Raw genomic sequence first — 20411 nt, forward strand, 5'->3', positions numbered from 1 at the left:
CTAGCACAACATCAACATTGATGGTATATAAAATTTATGAGTATCATTGAGGATCTCTTAGTCTAATAATAAACCAATCTCAACAAAAGGCATCTTAGTAATGTGGTTTTTTTGTCCTAGGTCCATGTATAAAAATTAATGCCAATTTATCAACTTTTATTGTAATGATTGGAAGATATCAAATGCAACAATGTAATACAAGGTTACCATGTCAAAGACAATATCAAATAGTAAAAATGTTTGTGCCTGTGTGGGGGGGTGTGTGTGTGTACCATAGTTATAAAATTTGTTCCAATCAATTATACTCATAGTCATAACCTTTGAAGAAAATATCCTATGCTCAATTTAAGGGATCCTTCTTCTATGACAACACTTTTGGGTTCATTTTGATGAAGTACCATAATGACCATTAGCTAGGGGATCATTTTCTTTTAGTCCTTTCGTTGACTAGTTGGCATGATTACTAATTTGTTATGCCTATAAAGTTAATACAAAAACTAGGAATTATGCATATCACAATTAGATCCCCTACTTGGACATTATGAAGGGTATGACCAATTTTAAGCCATCTTAAAGAGTCACCAATGTATGTGGCCCATGGTAAAGCACATTGCATACCATTATCGCTAAGTCCATTATCGTGCATCTTAAATCTCCTAATTAGACTTTATAAAGTGTATGACCAATTTTTAGCCCTCTTAAGGAGTCATTGATGTAATGGTACCCCTAAAAAAAGAAAAGTGCATACCATTACCATAATCATGGATATGTTATTGTTCCAATATATACACACACAGGTGGACTACATCTTGAGTAGACAAAAGCTATCCATTTGAGTAGACATACATTTCGTAGAAAGCTATCCATTTGAGTATACATCTCTTTCTCTTTCTCTCCCTCTCTCATTTCCTCCCCCTCTCTCTCCCTCTCCCTCTCTTTCTCTCTCATTTCCTCTCCCTCTCACAATATATCCTAACACTCTCCAAAAGCAAAAGGGAGAGGGAGAGAGAGAATGCACTCTCCCTCCCTCTCCCTCTCTTTCTCTTTCTCTCCCTCTCTCATTTCCTCCCCCTCCCTCTCCCTCTCCCTCTCCCTCTCTTTCTCTTTCTCTTTCTCTCCCTCTCTCTTTCTCTTTCTCTCCCTCCCTCTCCCTCTCCCTCTCTTTCTCTCTCATTTTCTCTCCTAAACAAGCAAAAGAGAAAGTGATTTAAACCCTAAACAAGCAAAAGAAGGAGAGAGGGAGACTCACCGATGAGATATGGTAACTGTGGGGCGGCTCCTTTTCGCGATAAAGGCTCCTCCTCTCCTTTGGGAACAACGGTGGCGGCGGTGGCAAGCCTTCTTCCTCTCCCTCTGTCACGACTGTCGCTCTCTCTCTCTCTCTCTCTCTCTCTCTCTCTCTCTCTCTCGCTCTTGCTCTCAAAACACAAGACACAAAAATGCGAAATAAACCCGCGCTCGGTTTCGGCCTATTTTTTTCCCTGTGGAGCGTCGCTATTGACGCCGGTACCCGCGTCGCTACCTGCCGTCCCTATAGGCTTAAATCCTTGTAGTGTCCATTCTTCACAAGACTATCTATAATTGTGACATCTACAAAGTCTTTTTGAAACATTTGGCTTAATGTTGTTAAACCTCTTAAAATGTCAGCTAAGAAATGTAAGCAATAATGCACTCAAATTCAGTCAATTCTTCATAAATATGCAATGTCTCTTTTTTTGTAATCTTAAGTATGACATCTAAAGACTTGCATACTCTACTAATAGCTCTATATCTACTTAACCATCTCACATAAAAAGTATGCTCAAGTCGAAGAATGGGATATGCCAAATCTTGTTGCATAGCTTGCAACCCTTCTAATCTCTTTGTTCTAACATTAAAATAAGAAGCTATGGTATTAATAAGCTTTTCTAGCTTTTTACAATGCGGCATCTCTTTTGCTATACTTGTATTGCAAGGGCACTACGATGTGCGACACAATGAATTGAAGTTAGAAATGGATCAACATGTTTTTCAATATTAAGGCTTGAACACCGTTATCCTTTCCTACCATTGTGGAACATCCATCGGAGCCAAAAGCAACAAATCTAGACAACTCTAGCTTACATTTCTTTAGCTCACTAATAATAGCTTCAAAAAAAGATTTTACAGTATCATCATGCACATGTATAATGCCATAGAAACTTGTCTTAGGAATGCAATGTCCCTCAAGATATGATAAATAAATAACCATATGTCCATGTGAAGAGATATCGTTGGACTCATCAATTAAAACACCAAACCATGGACTAGCATAAACCTTCTTTATTGTGGTTTTCATAAGATGTGATACCATGCAATAGATCATTTCAGCACATGCCTTATCATCATTATAGAGACTAGTAGTATATGGTGCATGACAATCTTGCAACAAATTTATCATCTTAGGAAAAATTGAAAATGGTAAATTTTGTTTAGCAATTACATTTATGTTCAAAGTAAAGATATAATGAGTTATTAAAATAACCAATCTTAAAAGAAAAGAGATCGCATACTTTTGCTTCATTGAATTATGTCAATATTTAATTAGAAATTACATTGGTAATAGCAAAACTTAATAGACTAAAATTTAAACTTTAAAACTTAATGCGAAATGAAAATTGAACAATAAAGAATCAAGATGGTGCTTACTTGTTTTGCTACTTGCGAATCGCGGTTTTAGGAAGAACATTGAGCAATGAGACATGGAAGTTAGAGGGTTGATTCAGGCCCAAGTAATAAGGCACCTTCAACTTTTTCAGACCATTTTTAAGTTTTAACTCTCTCTCTCTCTTTCTCTCATGAATGAATGAATGATACACAATGTCACAAAGGCCTTGACCCCCTAGGCGGTAGACAAATCTCTCTCTCTCTCTCTCTCTCTCTCTCTCTCTCTCTCTCTCTCTCTCTCTCTCTTTCTCTCTCTGTGCTCAGGGCCTAGGCCCTCAACCTTTAGGGTCCACGTGTGGCACGCCAATCCACCCATCGCTAACGATCGTGACTCCGAACAGCCAACGAATTCTGAGATTCTTTCTCAAATCTCTCTCTCTCTCTCTCTCTCTCTTTGTGCTCGCGGTCTCAGGACTAGTGCCCTGATCAAGCCCCACGCTAAGCCGCCTGGCTCTCTCTCGAGTCTCTCTACTCAAGCCCTTAGAGGCTCAGCACACTAGGCTGCCCATAGGCCAGGTTCCAAAATCCATTGTCCAACAACTTACTCAATGAAGTTAGCCTTTGTGCAAGGCCTTGACAAGCAAAGTTACAAACATCTCTCTCTCTCTCTCTCTCTCTCTCTCTATTCAACAGTTCAATTCTTTACTGCTTGAAGGTTTCAGCAATTGCCAATTAGCCCTTAAGGCACCTTGAGCCGCAAGGGCTCTCTCTCTCCCTCTCTCTCTCATCCCCCCCACAGCCTCGAGCCCAGTCACAACACTGAGTAGGAAGGCAAGCAACGATAGGTTTTAGGCAGCCTATAGGCCCAAGGCTCAAGTTTAGGCACAAAAGCTTAGTGGAAGTTTGAAGATTCAAGAAGCAACAATGTTGCATGAGCATGAAAGTGTGACAACTGAGTGTTCACTGCTGAGCAGTTCACGATTATAAGAGCTCTCTCTCTCTCTCTCTCTCTCTCTTCCATTTGGTTAATTGGTTGCTGCCAGTCGAGTGCAGTAAGATTTAATTATAATTAAAGCTATAATTAAATCTAAAATACTCAAACTTCAAGGCTAGACTCCAACCTTTAAAGTTTAAGACTTAGGTTCAAGCTCTCAAGACTCAAACTCAAAGGCTACCAAATGCTAAAATGGTCGAAGACTTAAGCCTTAAGCCTTATTTCATATTTAAATTTTACATCTTATAAATTTTAAAGTATTATATATACTGTATTTATTATTTAAAATCATTTTCCATATCATTCTAAAAGGGAAAATTCCTTCTATATTAATGTTGAGAATGATATTCTCCTTAGATGATCAACGTGAAATGGTTGAAGTCCTTTTCACCTATATTGTTTTACAAGTAAGCACTTCTTGCCCACGTGTAATCGAACAAGTTTTCTCCTAAAATGAATCGACCTTAGGATGAAGCGAACCGCCTTTTCCTAAACAGTGCCTTCAAGCTTCTCGACCATTATTGACATGATGGAGAATTCCAAAATATTGGAAGCAATGCATTTGAAAGGCAAACTAAAAATGGCCAAGAAAAAAAGTATTGTGTTCCAAGGGCACTTTTTCCCCTTAAATTTTAGTCTATTGTATTATAAGTAAACGTGAAATGGTTGAAGTCCTTTTCACCTATATTTTTTTACAGGTAAGCACTTCTTGCCCACATGTAATCGAACAAGTTTTCTCCTAAAATGAATCGACCTTAGGATGAAGCGAACCGCCTTTTCTTGAACACTGCCTTCAAGCTTCTGGGCCATTATTAACATGATGGAGAATTCCAAAATATTGGAAGCAATGCATTTGAAAGGCAAACTAAAAATGGCAAAAAAAAAAAGCATTGTGTTCCAAGGGCACTTTTTCCCCTTAAATTTTAGTCTATTGTATTATAAATAAATTTAGTAATCTAATTGCCCAATACTTAGTTACTAAGGCAAGCACAATCAATTGTGAAAGGGGATTCTCCAAGATGAACCATGCCATGTCAAATGACCGCAATCAATTGAGCTCAGAGAATGTTAACAAGCTTATGTTTCTTTCTTACAATGGTACACGAGATCCAAGAGAGGTAGATTGGGATGCAATCTACTCTACTCGGGATAACTTGAAATTCATCCAAGCTAGGTAGTAAAGATTATATTAATGATTCATAATAATGTTGATTAAATCAAATATGTATAGTATAAATTGAATGAAAAAGTTATCTTACACACAAATTAACATTTTATTGTTGTTAAGTGATTTTGATTAAAAAGCTTCCTTACACAAAGTTTAGATATTAAAACGTAATATTTATTGCACACATCATTGAAAGACCATATTTTAAAAAGTGACCTTCAACTGGAAGGGCAAGATCATAGAGAGACGTGGAGGAGAAAATATAGTCTAGCCCTTCAAAAATAAACATTCACGAGAAAATATGGACTAGCGCTTCGAAAATAAACCTTCACGAGAAAATATGACTAGCCCTTCAAAAATGAACAATTTTAATTTATTATTTCATCGGTTTATACCTTCAGTGGCAACCATACTCTTCCTTTGATCATCTCATATCGGTAGCACGGTGCTGCAGCTTCTACACCATATTCTGCAGAAGGCATCATCGGTCTGTTAAAGTCCACTATGGGCGCCGAGGCCGATCTCATCTGCAAGGTTCAATGTAATAAGTCACCTGCACGGCCTCATGCCATGGTGATACCCTTCCCTGCGCAGGGCCACATCGGCCCCATGATGCACCTCTCCGTCAAGCTAGCTTCGGAGGGGTTCACGATTACCTTCGTGAACACGCAGCACAACCACTCCATACTCAAGCCCATGCAGGCTCGGCTGCAAGCGCAAGGCCTCGACATACGCTTCGCAGAGATAAGGGACGATAGAGAGAGCGGGAGCACGAGCGGGCAGGACACGTTGGTGGAGGTCTGCAAGTCCTTCTTCAGCCTCCGGCATGCATTGGAGCAGCTGGTAGAGGGGCTTCTGCGCGTGGATCAGGACAAAACGGATCACAGTGATGCAGATGCGGTTCCACTTACTCTAATGATATCCGACCTGTATCTGTATTTCACACAGGATGTGGCGAACAAGCTCCAGCTCAGGAGGATGGCGTTTTGGACTGCCTCGGCGGGGACTCTGGCGTCGATGATGGCTGTCAAACAAGGCTGCAGGCCTGCTGAAGGTAGAAATTAGATTTTATTCTGATGCACAGTGTGTAATTTGTTCGCAATATGATGTGTCATACGGATGAGTATAGAATGTCCACAAAATGAATGCTAACTGACGATGTCATGTGCCGCTTCATATGTACTCCATTGTACAGATAATATGGTATGTCAAATAGACTGATGCAGAGGCTTTACAATATGTCCGCAATTTATGGCTTGCGATACTATGTAACGTAGTATCCATTAACCTAACTGATGTGTCATGGAATATTTTGTAGTATCCCAGTTAATTGAATTCTCCTCGGTTAGCAGTCTGTTAACCCCACTTACTATGGTAGCTAGCAATGACTGGACACGCGATACGATTTGATTAGTTGCTTTTTACTAAAGCAATTTTCAAGTCATCTACTCTCCAGCAATTGCACTCCTTTGCAGGTTGATCATGTGCGCCTATTGAGCTTTTTGATTCACCATGATAAGTTTAGGAAACCATGGCAACTCATCACCTCAGTAGGCCATGTGCCTATTCTATGAGCGATGTATATGGATATACACTACCGCTTGTACCGATGGAAATGGCTGCAGAATCAGTGTTCATCTACACTGCATTAGTGTTCTGATGGTATGCAAATATGTTTGCAGAAGCGTATCGAAATTCGAACTCGCGGCTAATCGACTGGATCCCAGGCGTGCCAGCGCTGCGGCTGCGCGAGCTCAACACGTTCCTGCAACCGTTCGACGACGAGGACTTCATGTTCGACGTGTTCCTGCAGCCGTGCCGCCGCATCCACGAGGCCACGTGGGTGGCCATCAACACATTCGATGCCCTTGAGGCAGCCTCCATGGCGGCGCTGCGGGCCAAGGAGCGCGCTGACACGTGGACAGTGGGCCCAGTGCTACCGGCGTCCTTCTTCGAGGGCCACGTGGATCGGGCCTACCCGACGGCGGCGCTGTGGCCGGAGGAAGAGGCGTGCGTGGGGTGGCTGGATGCGCAGGAGGACGAGTCGGTGCTGTATGTGTCCTTCGGCAGCATCGCGGTCCTCACGGCTCAGCAGTTCGCCGAGCTGGCGTTGGGGCTAGAGGCGAGCGGGCGGCCTCTGCTGTGGGTCATCCGGGCCGACCTGATGCACGGCGAGGGTGCCATCTTCCCGGAGGGCTATCTCGAAAGGATGAAGGGGCAGGCGTGCTTCGTGCCGTGGGCCCCGCAGATGCAGGTCCTCACACACCGAGCCGTGGGCGGCTTCCTCACGCACTGCGGCTGGAACTCCACCCTGGAGAGCCTCTCCGCGGGTGTGCCCATGCTGGGCTGGCCCTACTTCGCAGACCAGATGCTGAACAACCGGTGCTGCGTGGACGCCTGGGGAGTGGGCCTGGACTTCGAGGCGGGCGCAGACGGGCTGATCCGCAGAGAGCAGGTGGAGGCCAAGGTGAGGGCGCTCATGGCCCAGTCCGGCCACCTCAAGGCCTCGGCTGCCACCTGGAAAAAGGCAGTGCAACAGGCTGTAGACTTGAAGATACCTGGCACCTCCTCTCGTAATTGGGCCGACTTAGTCCAGGCCCTATCACAACCCCCTCCAATGCCCAGCAGACCCTGACCTTCTCCCCTCCGCCACTCTCTCTCGCTAGCGCTTTCTGTCCCGGAGCCCGAAATACAATGATGGTTTTGCCCTATCAACCTCTCGAGGGATCAATTCAAACCACCATTCTACGCGCTGTTTACTGTTCAGTTGGGCCTCGGCCTCGAGATGACTGCTGCTTGGGCCGTATCTAACATGTTTCCAATAAGCAGTGTAATTTATCTATCCTTTTCGGTGCTACAATTCCGATTGTTAAATTTTTATACCGCAATGGTTGTCGTGGAACATACTCGAGACAGTTACTCTCGGGAGCATGAGTCTTACGTACATTCGAGAGTATTATATACTTCCAAGTATAAAAGCTTAAGTGAAAACTAGAAATGAATGTAAATATTTTAACATTTCATTTTAACTTAGTAGAATATAACTAATGCATTCAGCAGTGCAGCACCCCTCTAACCAGCCTCCTTTTCTCAACATCAAGAGATACGCACATGCATAAATCCATTAATATATAGGCACCTGCATGCATCATGGCACAACCATGTGTAGTTGTTGACCAATGAGTGAGTTATATATGAGTTGCGCGGCACAAGAATCTTTTATCTTTTACCAATATTAAGCAAAGCTGGAGATGGGAGGCACGTGCCGGTCTCCAAGTCTCCGTACGTTCACATTTTTGACACCACATGTCACACTCCAAGGCTCCTTGTATGTAGGTTGCAAATGCAAATCTATCCTATAGGCGTAAGGATACCCATAGTCTTCACATAAAGAGCTATAAAACAAAGGTAAGGAATAGTGGAGATTTGCATTAATCGTGGCCTACCAGGTGGGTGCGAAACCTAAGATATTGGTTAAGTTGGGTTAACACGGTATGGCCCTAAACCAAGGATAAAAGGGTGAACAAACAAACCCTTGGGGATCTTTCCAAGTCGCAATTGATCCCGAATAGAATGTTGGATGCATTCGGAGAGAAGGATTCACTCCTTAGCAGTTGGCGAAATAGACGACCACTGGAATTGATTGTGCTTGTAACAGTTTAGGAGCACTGTTTACATTGTTTGCTCAAGGAATTAAAGGATGGAAAGATAATTAATGCTTCAGGTTGAAGCCCTGAAGGGAGAGGTAGCTTCAGTTACCCCCGACTGTCTGCCTGACCCTAACCAAGGGGGTTGTTAGCCGCGCGCCGGGAACGTGGACCCAACCCGCCGCGTGAGGTCTCTCCGTTGAGCGCTACTTGGAGCTAGAGAATGCTTGGGTGCTAGGAGGGGGCTCTGCCTGTAAATCCCTTGCCTTTCGGGCCCTGCACAAGAAGACAACGTGACTCGGGATTGGATCTCGAGGCCCGCATACTAGTCTACGAGCGAAATCTTGGATTAGTAATTCCTATGGATTGCTGGATAGCCTTCGGGCGGATTATGGATAGCCTTCGGGCGGATTATGGATTAGCCTGCGAGTTAGAATTTATGGATGTATTCCAAAGATAAACATGATAACCTGTTAAAAAGAAACTTGTTTGTTTGAGACTGTTTTTATATGTCAAGTGCTAAGATTACGTGAAGTAGACAAGATGAGAGTGGACTTGCATAACTCATCAAGCTCCATCCATTTTTCATTAGTTATTGTTTCAAGCTGCTCTCCACTCAACCTTAGTCGCTTTGTCTATAATTTATACACAAACACCTGCCAAACTTTGCTCTTACAATAGGCATAATTCGTATCATCAAGCTTAGCGATGTTGAAGATAGCAATGTCAGTGGAAAAAGATACTTTAAGTTAAAACAGTGTAGATAGATCAAAACTGCTAGATGTAAACAACAAAAAATGACAAAAAACCACCAAAACCAAAGCAAAATGGCAAGAAACGAGTATTTAATGATGCTACCTACCAAGTATAATCAAAAGTACATCGAACCAGGATTATTCAGTATGAAAAATATATCATGGTTTGAAGATATATGCTTGTTGTAATAATTTGCAATAGTGTACAATGAGAGCTGACAGTAGGCAAAAAACAATATTCCAAGTCAACTACTAACTATCAATGTAAAATCAGCATCAAGCGAGCATCAACAACCATGTAATAGTCAAATTGACATGAGCCAACACCCAAGTGTTGAGAGAGAGAGAGAGAGTACGAGAGAGATACACAAGATATGCTCCCAAAGAATGATTCATATTGATGTAGAGCTAGTATATATAGGTGAGACCTAAGTCAAGTGAGAGATGATATATATAGTTGTAACATCCCCATTCAAACAAAGGTCTCTGGCCGCGAGTGAAAAAACCCTTGGGGAGAACAAGGGAAAAACCTGAGCGCCTACACATACCTACGATACAAAAATCATACATACCTCAATCAGTGAGACAAGAACTTGGAACAATACCAAGTGCATGTCTTAATAAACTAAAGCGAGCTTCACTAAGAGCTTTTGTGAAGATGTCTGCAACCATTTGATCACTGGGACAATGCTCCACCATAATGGAACCTTTCTTGACTTCATGTCGAACATAATGATAATGAATAGCAATATGCTTTGATTTACTATGTTGTATATAGTCTTTGGTAAGACTAATAGCACTTTGGTTATCACATCGAAGAGGTGTACTAGATGATGAAGGATGTCCCAAATCTGCAAGTAGTTGTCGAAGCCAAACTAGCTCGCGAGCTGCTAATGATGGAGCAACATATTGGGCCTCAGTTGTAGAAACCGCAACACATCGTTGTTTCTTGCTGGACCAAGAAACCAAACATCCATTTACAAAGAAACAATTCCCACTTGTAGATCACATGGATAAGTGTGAACATGCTTAATTAACATCTGTATATCCAATAAGGTCAAGAGAAGTTGAAGAAGATAAAGAAGAATCCTCTCGATGACGATAAATAAGGCCAAATTCCTTAGTACTCTTGAGGTACTTAAGAATATGTTTTGCAGCACTCCAATGAATAGTGGAAGGGGAAGAAAGATACTGTCCCAAAAAGTTAGCTGCAAATAAAATATCTGGTCTTGTGTTTAAACCAATAAATTGAAGACAACCAACAAGATTAGAAAAAGGTTAATGAATGGCTAATTCTTCATTGCGTGTTGTAGATGTACCCTTGGTAGAGCTTGAAAGAATGGGAGTGCTGGCAGAGTGTGCATTTGTCAACCCAAACTTCTTGACAATATCATTAATAAACTTTGTCTGGCAAAGAAGAAGAATGCCTTGTTGTCGGTGTCGTTGAACTTGAATACCCAAACAATAATATATCTCACCAAGATCCACCATTTCAAATGCAGTCGATAAAAGCTTCTTCATAGCATCCAAGAAAGCAATATTATTTGACACAAGAATAGTATCATCAACATATAGAGCAAGAATAATAAAATATTCATCCTCCCTTTTGATGTAAAGATTTGGGTCAGAAAAACATGCAACAAAACCTTTAGATGTGAGGAACTGATCAATCTTAATATACCAAGCATGAGAGACTTGCTTCAATCCATGTAATGCATGATGAAGCTGGCATACAAGATGCTTCTTTCGTGCAATCATAAAACCTTCAAGTTGCTCAATATAGATTTCTTATTCAAGATCTCCATTGAGAAAAGCCGTTTTAACATCCATTTGGTAAATTTCTAGATCAAATAGTGTTGCAAAAGCCAAAATCATATGAACAATAGAATCACAAAGCAAGTAAGGAAATGCACTAAGCAAAGACTGTGTATCATCTGAAACATCTGATGACCATGTGCCACCCATTGTCTTCTCATCAAATATAGCATCACGACTAATGATAACCTTTTGAGTAGAAGGATCATAAAATTTGTAACCTTTGGAATGATCTGAATAACCAAGAAAAATAACCTTCAAACCTAGAAGATCCAACTTATGTCGAGTGTCCTTGGGCACATGAATATAAGCAATGCAGCCAAATATGCAAAAGTGAGAGACTGAAGGTGTCTTCCCTGTCCAGATTGTTATAGGAATTTTATGAGCAGGTGCAGTAGTTGGAAGATGATTTTGAATAAAAACGGCTGTTAGAAGTGCTTCAGTTTAAAACTTTCGAGACAAACCAGAGTGTATAAGCATGCAACATATAGCATTAAGAATAGTGCGATTTTTGCGCTCAACAACACCATTTTGCTGAGGAGAATAAGGAACTGTAAACTCATGATGAATACCTTGATCCTTACAGAAGTCATCAAATAGATTGGATACATATTCACCGCCATTGTCACTGCGAAGCGTCTTTATAGAGAATCCTGTTTGAAGCTCCACACTTATCTTGTATTGTTTAAATATAGATAAAGCCTCAGACTTATGTCGAAGAAGATAGACATGTGTGTACCGTAAGAAATCATCAATGAAAGTTATAAAATATCGATATTGAGACTTTGAGGCAGGAAAAGGACCGCAAATATCGATATGAACCAAATCCAAGAGAGCACATGAATGTGATGAAGTAGAAGTGTGGAAAGGCGAACGATGGTGTTTTCCAAGTGCACAGTACTCACATATTCCCATATGTGGATGAGATTTAAGTTCCATACCTTGCACAAGACCATGATGATGAAGATCAAGAATTTTGGGAAAATCGGATGTGCAAATTGTTGATGCCATAATTTGTAATTTGCAATCTGCTATAGTATGCCCGTCTTTCTCTGCACGACATTGATTATGATCAAAGCCAACAAACAAACCAAGATCAACTAGACGAGCAACAGAAAGAAGATTTCTTTCCAAATCTGGAACATGAAGAACTCCTCTTAATATTCTAGTGGATGAAATAGTCCCAAGATATAAATCACCCACTCCTTTGACTTGACAAGTCGTATCATCCGCAAGGTAAACAAACTTCTTGACAGGAAGAGAATGATAATTGTGAAGCCACTACGATTGGTATGTCATGTTTCCAGTGGCACCTGAATCAACGATGAATAGAGAACCATCATGAACATGAAGTACATTTTCTAGAGAGATATCATGATGGACGAAATTGAGCTCCTGATGAGTATGATCATCATCAGTTGTAGTTTGTTGAACAATATAAGCTCGAGAACATTCTTCATCATATCCGCGTTTATAACAACGACGAGATGGATGATCTGTATGTGCACAATAATCACAAGGAGGAAAACTTTTGGACGAGCGAGGTTGCTTTGTAGTAGCTCCATGCTCCTCATCATATTGATGTGCCCAGCAATCATAAGCCACATGGCCTTTCTTATCACAATAAGAACAATGTTTGTTAGGATAAGCAAGACGAGAAGATTTACTATCTTGATTAGGGCGTCCACCCTGCTGAAAACGTGAAGCGGGACGCTTGCGAGCAAAAAAAACAGCATCAAAATCCCTTTGTTCGCGAGTGACCAAAATAGCATCAGATTTTTCCAAATGATGCTCATGACGTTGAGAATATTCAATAAGAGATATACATGCTTTGTCAAAGTGGATATTATCCTTGTTAGAAAAAATAGTGATGATATTGTCATATAAAGGATCTTTAATGGTATGAAGAAGTTGAGTAACAATCTGATTTTTAGCAACAGGAGCGCCGGCAGCACCAAGCTAATTGATAATGTCTTTAAAAGCCTCGATATGAGAGTTCATAGAAGTACCAACCTTATATTGAAGATTCTTCAAACAAGTTTGGAGATATAAAATTTCGGTGACCGATTTCTCAAATGTTGAGATAAGATACTCCCAAACAGCATGAGAGGTTTCCAGATGAAAGACATCCGACATAAGTGAGTCAGGAAGTGCAGACAATATATAACGACGAGCCGCTTTGTCACGACGAATCCAATCAATATGATCAATTTTCCATTATTCAAATAATGGACCATCAGTAATCACAGAATTGTTATTCATCACATCAATAGGTTGAACTGGGCAAGACAGGTCGCCCAAAACAATATCAAATAATTCGTCACCTTCAAGAATTAGCATCATCTTTGCTTTCCACCCAGGAAATCCTTGTCCTTGGAAGAAGGGAACCGAACGTTGGCCAAACGGATATCCGTTAACAATTACGCAATTGGTCATGCCTGTATGTTGAGGGAAAACAAATAAGATGAGATCGTAGAATCTGCAAACCATGATCAAGACGAGCGTAGTTGAGACGCATGACAATCAAAATAGGGAGATGTACGTAAAAACGACGCAAAGTATTGAGTGACTAAAAAGAAAGCCCAAAATAGAGAGGCATAACGTGCAAGACAAGATGACGCAAATAAGAAAAGTGCTATTTCGGTGGAGCAAAGAATATGAACGATTATAAAACATCGCTAAAAATAGCAAGATGTTTGCTTGTCGTAATCAACATCATTAACGAAGACGAGTGATTAACAAACTGTAATTGGGGATTAATGAATTGTAATTAGAATTATAATTTTAAATAAAGAATCGCAAATTTGAGCAGAATTGTTGTCTTGAATCTTGAACTGTCATAACTTTTGATCCAGAACTCCGATTGACAAGCGATTTTGACAGGATTCGAGAGCACGACGAGAGTTACACAAATTAATAGGATTGACACGACGGTTTTGATAGGATTCGAGAGCACGACGAGAGCACAACACGATGGTTTTGACAGGATTGACAAGCGGTTTTAAAGACAAATTTAACTAATACTTCTAATTTGAACAAGTTCATGTATCAAATCATCACTTGTGCAAAGAATTCAATCAAGTATAAACAATGAAACAACTTATATTCCTTGTTGTTGCTATGCATCCATAGCTCTAATACCATGTTGAGAGAGAGAGAGAGAGAGTACGAGAGAGATACACAAGACATGCTCCCAAAGAATGATTCTTATTGATGTAGAGCTAGTATATATAGGTGAGACCCAAGTCAAGTGAGAGATGATATATATAGGTGTAACAACAAGCATGTTAGACAAAGAGCGTGAGTAAAGTTAGTACACCCCCCAATCAACAGGGAAAAATGTGCATACCACTGCCAAGACCAGTGTTTGCTCAGTGAATACAAAGTTGAATCTACACAGAGCAAGGCATATCAACCATACATCATCCACCAAGAGATCCCGGTCTCAAAGATCCAAAAGCTCAATATGCATAACCCGCACTAGTCAATGTCTGATAAGCATACAAAGAGATTCCCACTGGCACAAAAGCCATAAGTGTCAAGCAAATAAGCTCAAACAAAGCATATAAGAGCACTAGTGATGGAGTATCCAAGATCATACATCAGTAAGACATCCAGAGCATATGAGCGGTCAAGTATCCAATGATAGCATCCAATGTCATGAAGACAATCCCAATCAATCTCTAACGAGCCAAAGCAAGACCAAAATATGCTCCAGAATATCCAAAGTCAAGCCGACATGAAGCTCCAGTAGCATTCAAGTCCAAACAATGTAACTAGCATGTGTAGGCAACATAAGCATCAAGCATGTACCAACGGGTCATACATAGACCATAGGCATAACCTTTGTCACAAAGCATGCCAGTGTAGACCAATGTCAAGTAAAAGCCAACCAATATGGAGCTAAAAAAAGGCTCAAAATACATTCTGAAACCATCCAAAGCATTTGCCAACCTTCATTTTCATCCCAATAGTCATATGAAACACCCAAGAAGCACCCATGTGACCAATAGGCCAAGAATTAAGTGATTAAATAAGCTTCAGCCTTGGAGTGTACACCAATGATTTATTGTGTAAAACTGGGTATTTTAGGCCACTAAATCAACTCCAAATGATGGTCAATCAATAGGCATACATTCCCCTAACATTCTGAGACCATTCGGGACCAACCGAGCATCAAATGTCAATGCCAACCAATCATAAACATAAAGTGCTAATGTAACACTATTTGTGGCTACCTGTGGACTATGGAAAACAGTCTTGGATTGAGGTAAATCAGTCCACAAATCAATGCCAATGATAACCACCAATGTCGAGCATTATGGGGGGTGTTCCCAAGTGCCAAATGAAGTGTTTTCAAGCTGCCAATGATTGCCAAGGGAGGGCTGAAGTGAAAAAATGAATTTTTACAAGTCTTCACGATGGCCCAAATAGGGCTAATGTTGCTGGGTATGCTGTTGGTTCACGTGGCATTAATGGGGTGGAAGGGGGGACTCAAGTAGGGCCTAAAGAAGGCCTACACAAAGCCTTGTCAAGCCTAATCATGCAAGAGCCAAGATATGAAATGGGGGAGCTCCAATGCTTGGAGCTATGACTACCCCTTCTTGTTGTACCCTGCAAACTAAAATAAACACTCAAAAGAATGCTTCAATACCACTGAAGGAATGCCCTGAGGGTGCCCAAATGGGCCGAGTATGTGCTTGGAAAGCTAGGGAGTGATCGGAGCTTGAAGGAGTCGGATATGGCTCCCGAGAGTAAGAACCAATGGTGTAGGGATTCAAATGAATGCTGAAGGAGTCACCGACCAAGTTCAAATTCTCAAGCAACCATGCTCTGATACCAGTTGAAAGGTGAGAAGGATCAAAGCTTGCACGGAATAGCAAGAGCAAGAGAGAGAGAGACACAGACAATGTGTGACTGGCCTTCTCTTTATTCATTTGTCACTAAAAGAATTAAGAATAAAGTGATGGTGATGGGTACCTACCGCCTGTAGTGTGCAGGTGCAGGTATTGTTAGCGTAGTAATACACGAGCAGCTAGGCAGAGGCGCCTTTACCCGCAACAGAGAGTGTATGCATGTGAATCCTCATTACGATAGAGATGATAAGGGGAGCTGAGTATGAATGGTCTTAAGGTTAAGGGGAAACCCTAATCCCTAAAAAACACAAAAAATGGCCATCGTTGTCGTATTGCTGCGCATTCGAGGTGTGAAAACCACCCAAAAGTTGTGTGTGTGATTTGATACTTTGTACATACTTAGTTGTTGTGTTTACATTTATTTTCTGCGTATGAGTATAGTGGGGAGAAGTTTGGAAGCATAGTGGTGGATATGTTTGTGAAGAATGGCAAGAGATTAAGATCCTTGTGATGAAACCCACTTGAAGGTGGACGAGACAGGTTTTTTATTTCAAAATCATGGTGTTAGGTAGTGACACACATGGAGCTAAAGGTTGGGGAGTCAAAATGGTAGACTACTTTTACCCACAAATGGGTCTACCTCTATCACTGGTTTGACACCTGTGCTTGAAGCATTTTACTCAATCTATAGAGTCTTGATTGCTGCCGACTTTTGTGTTGCTCGTGTTCAAGTCCAAACTGGAGTCATGACAGCTGAGATTGGCACCTAAAGATGGATGGCTTTTGAGAAAAGATGATTGGGAAATCGATTACAGCTAGCTCAAGTTCAACCATAATTGGTAAGTGCAAGGGGGCTTCTAAATCTGTGAGTTGTAATAACGTACAAAAGGTCAACCTTGCAAGAAGAAAGGTATCTATTCAGTAGAATCTAGAAAGTGATTATGAGGCTTCACAGAAGGAGACGAATTCAGACTCTCTTGATTTCTTGAATCTTGAGAATAGTGATAGTGACATGGATATCAGTGGTGAGGAAGATGAAGAGATTTCATGCTTGGAATTTCAAACTCAAGGAGGCCATGACTGGGGCCGCTTTTCTGGAAAAAGAAAAAGGGGTCACTTTTCTGAGCGCAGGCGTAGAGGGCTATTTCCAGACAAAGCTTTTTGAGGGAACCTGCTTTTATCCGGTGGAAGAAGGATCGAATGAGAGGGGAAGGGAATGAAAACGAGATTCTCATCTGATACCGAGGAGCGAAACTTCATGGATCCTAGTTCGTATTCTGATACACCTCGAGGAGGCTAGGGTGTTGGTCTGAAAGGTGTGCAGCCTAGAGCGACAGATACCGTAGCAACAGGACCTTTGTGTCAACAATGACCATATCCATCACCCCGTGCAGTAAAATCTTTCTCACACTGTTGCTGATAATTTAGAGATGGATGCAACTGTAGGAGTCGATCCATGGTGCATATCTATCGAAACTGAACAACATTTGACGCATCCAGAGGAGAGATAGTCGGCTGAATCATTGTGCTGTGAGGGCAGCAGAAGCGATGCAGAATCATGACTCATTCTGCGATTGAGTGAGCACAACGAGAAGAAGGCGTTGTATCCCGAGTAAGCACAAGGAGGAGAGGACGGTGAAAGATAACGGGGTCTTCAGCGAAGGTTTTCTTGTGTGTGATTAAAGTTCAGAGTTATTGGACATATGCCAGTCAATGGCCGCTTTCGTGACTTGCGCAGAACAATTCCATGATTTTTATGACTGAGGCAGATCAAAAAGAGTGCCATTGCGTCAGTTTTGAATATGAGAGAGAGAGAGAGAGAGAGAGAGAGAGAGAGAGAGAAAGAGAGAGAGAGAAGATGCTCCAATTTCTTGCACTGCAATGCTACAGATGCCAAATGATGCAGGTTAAGCAGGAGAAGAAGTCCAGTAACAAGTGGAGCTACAGCCTGTGTAACGAGAAGCAGTCGGTCCACAAGGTCTATGCCTCCTCTAGAGCTGCCAAAGACATAAGAAAATTTGTGTAGGGATCTATCAGTAATCACTCGCTCTAAAGAGATCAAATCATCTCCTCGATTTCATGCTGCTGCATTGATTGCGCAGGTTGTCCAGGCTGCCCGATTTTATACTGAGATCAGGGTTTTGATTCTCTGGGAGCAATCACTGCTGCACATACATAATCGAGAGCATTCATAAATCATGCAATAACGATTGTGGAATTGCCTCCCGCACGACATAGCATCTAGAAATCGGACTATACACAGAGAATTCAGAGCATACAGAAAAGCATCATAAAAGCCATGCAACCTCCAGCCATCAATAATGCATCATTATTTGCTCCTACTAAGTCCAGAGACTGGCACAAGCAAATCAACATCATCCTGTGCAGCGATACATGTGGAGAATATTATCTCCCATAACTGCACTCAGAAGAATTGACGAATTGAATCAAAACATGCAATATTGCATCTATCAGGGACAAAACTGTGTTTTTGCTAAAAGAGTGCATCAACAAGAAAGACTTGGACAGAAGCTACCACTTCCCCAACACAATCTGTCAGATAAAAACAACTTCCATTACCATGCTGTACACCAGCTTGGTCTTTCAGTGATCGGATCTATTGCTTTAAATCAGAATAATTATTTTTGAACCATAGCCGCTGCCATGTTGGTGATTTATGCCCAGAGGTTATTCGGATTTCTTCTTCTTGAACCTTATATTTGTTATTGGTAGAAATAAAACAGAGTCTTGGCATTATTTCCTCATCTTGCTTATTCATCTGTTTGATCTTTTATCCTGAAATTTATCAAGGTCTTCTGAAAACGCGACTTTGCTTTCATAAACCCTTCGACATCTTTGGTGAACCCGACGTGAAAGCATCGCAGAAATTTCAGGATGGGAGATACTTCAGCCTCTATTTCAGCCTCTTCTACAATTCCAGCTACGTCTACTTCAGCTCCATCAATGACTCCTGCGTCAAGTACTTCAACAGAGGATCTAAAGAAAATTTTGCAGAATATGTCCATGTCTATGTAGCTCCAAAATCAGCAGACACAATTGTATATGTAGCAGTAGCAACAATTGCATCAACAGCAGTTGTCTCAGCAAAGGCAACTCTATTCGGAGCAAGAGAATGCAAACAGCGCGACTAAGGCTATTGAAGCAGTTGAGAATGAGAAGAAGCTATTTGACGGCCATAATGTTTGAGCATATTTGAAGACATATGAGATCAAGATGGGGTTTTTTGGAGTTCCAGCTGGACTTATGAGTAAGTACTTCCTTCGTCTTGTCACACCCGCTTTGAGGGCAAAAGTGACTGATATTTTTATTCAAAATACACATCGGCAAGATTTTAAGAAGGCCTTGAAAGAAGAATACTTCCTTGAGGACTTTGGTATGGCTACTCGGTGGTCATTCCGAGAGTGGGTCTACATGCCAAACAAAGGTCTAGCTGCTTCGGAGTTGATTCGAGAATTTGAAGAGAGGTATAGTCAGCTTGATGCCATTGAACAAAGAGCATTGGATGTTGAAAAATTTGAGCTTTTCTTGCAAGCTGCAGATCCTGCTCTTCAGGAAGAGTTGGGTGAGCTTCTTGAGGATCGCACGAAGCCTATGGGTCTTAAAACGGATTGGCAGGATGCTCAGGATGCAGTCTCGACTTTGACCAAGAGGAGGATATGGAAGACTCACCTACAGAATGGTTCCATGACACCTACACCATCATCAGCTCCTATGCCTACTTCTATCCTTGTTATTTCTTCTCCTCCTCAGCCAGTTTCTTGGCCTATGCCAGTGCCTACTGTTTCCACTCCACCTATTCCTCCTGTTCCACGATCGATGCCTACACCTTCTGCTCCAAAACCATCCGCTCCATCGGTGCCTACCTCTCTTGATGACATAATCAAAGGCATAACAGATTTGACACTGGAGTCAGTCAAAGTGGAGTTGGTGGGAAAGTTGAAAGAGTAGTTTGCTTCGACTGGGCCTTCTACTTCTTCTAGTGCTCCTACTACACCTAGAAGTGCTCCTAGTGCACCTAGGAGAGATCGGAGATGTATTTGGTGCGATAGTACGGACCATCAACATTGCACGGATTGTGAATCTTTTCAGGATGCAAGGAGGAAGAATTTGGTATATTGGGGGCAAGATGGTAAGATTTGGTTGACTGAGACAGGAGCTCCACTTGCTACCAACTTTGGTAAAGGTGGAATGAAGAAGTTAGTGGATGACATGGCTGTGTGTACTTCTTATGTGACAGCTAGAGGTGATGCTTCTGCATATGGAGTCCAGATTGAGAACGGATCAGAGACTCAGTCAGCACTATGGACTTATGTTATGGAGACTGCAAACAAGGGGAAAATTCAGCAAACTGTTTTGACTAGTGCAAGCTCTAGCATCAGATCAGAGACAGGTTGGGACTCGCCTGTTGACAGGTACTCTATTTATGTTTATTTGGCTAAGTCTCAGGGAGCAAATGCACTTGTTGAGGAGAAGCGTAAGAGGGATGAAGAAAATCCAAGTGCAGCTAAGAAGACTAGAGGGGGTGAGTTT

General features: G+C 41.6%; 1 protein-coding gene across 1 annotated transcript; it reads left to right on the forward strand.

The window, feature by feature from the left end:
• Window positions 1-5176: 5176 nt before the first annotated feature.
• LOC148041398 (7-deoxyloganetin glucosyltransferase-like) lies at window positions 5177-7667 on the forward strand. Its single transcript, XM_087679176.1, has 2 exons — window positions 5177-5841; window positions 6470-7667. Exons 1-2 carry the CDS (start codon window positions 5292-5294, stop codon window positions 7420-7422), a joined length of 1503 nt encoding a protein of 500 aa, XP_087535302.1. The 5' UTR covers window positions 5177-5291; the 3' UTR covers window positions 7423-7667.
• The last annotated feature ends 12744 nt before the right edge of the window (window positions 7668-20411 follow it).

The sequence above is a fragment of the Lygodium microphyllum genome, chromosome 1 (assembly GCF_053477565.2).
Source record: "Lygodium microphyllum isolate KBCC chromosome 1, Lygodium_microphyllum_v1.1.10, whole genome shotgun sequence".
In the NCBI taxonomy this organism is placed as follows: domain Eukaryota; kingdom Viridiplantae; phylum Streptophyta; class Polypodiopsida; order Schizaeales; family Lygodiaceae; genus Lygodium; species Lygodium microphyllum.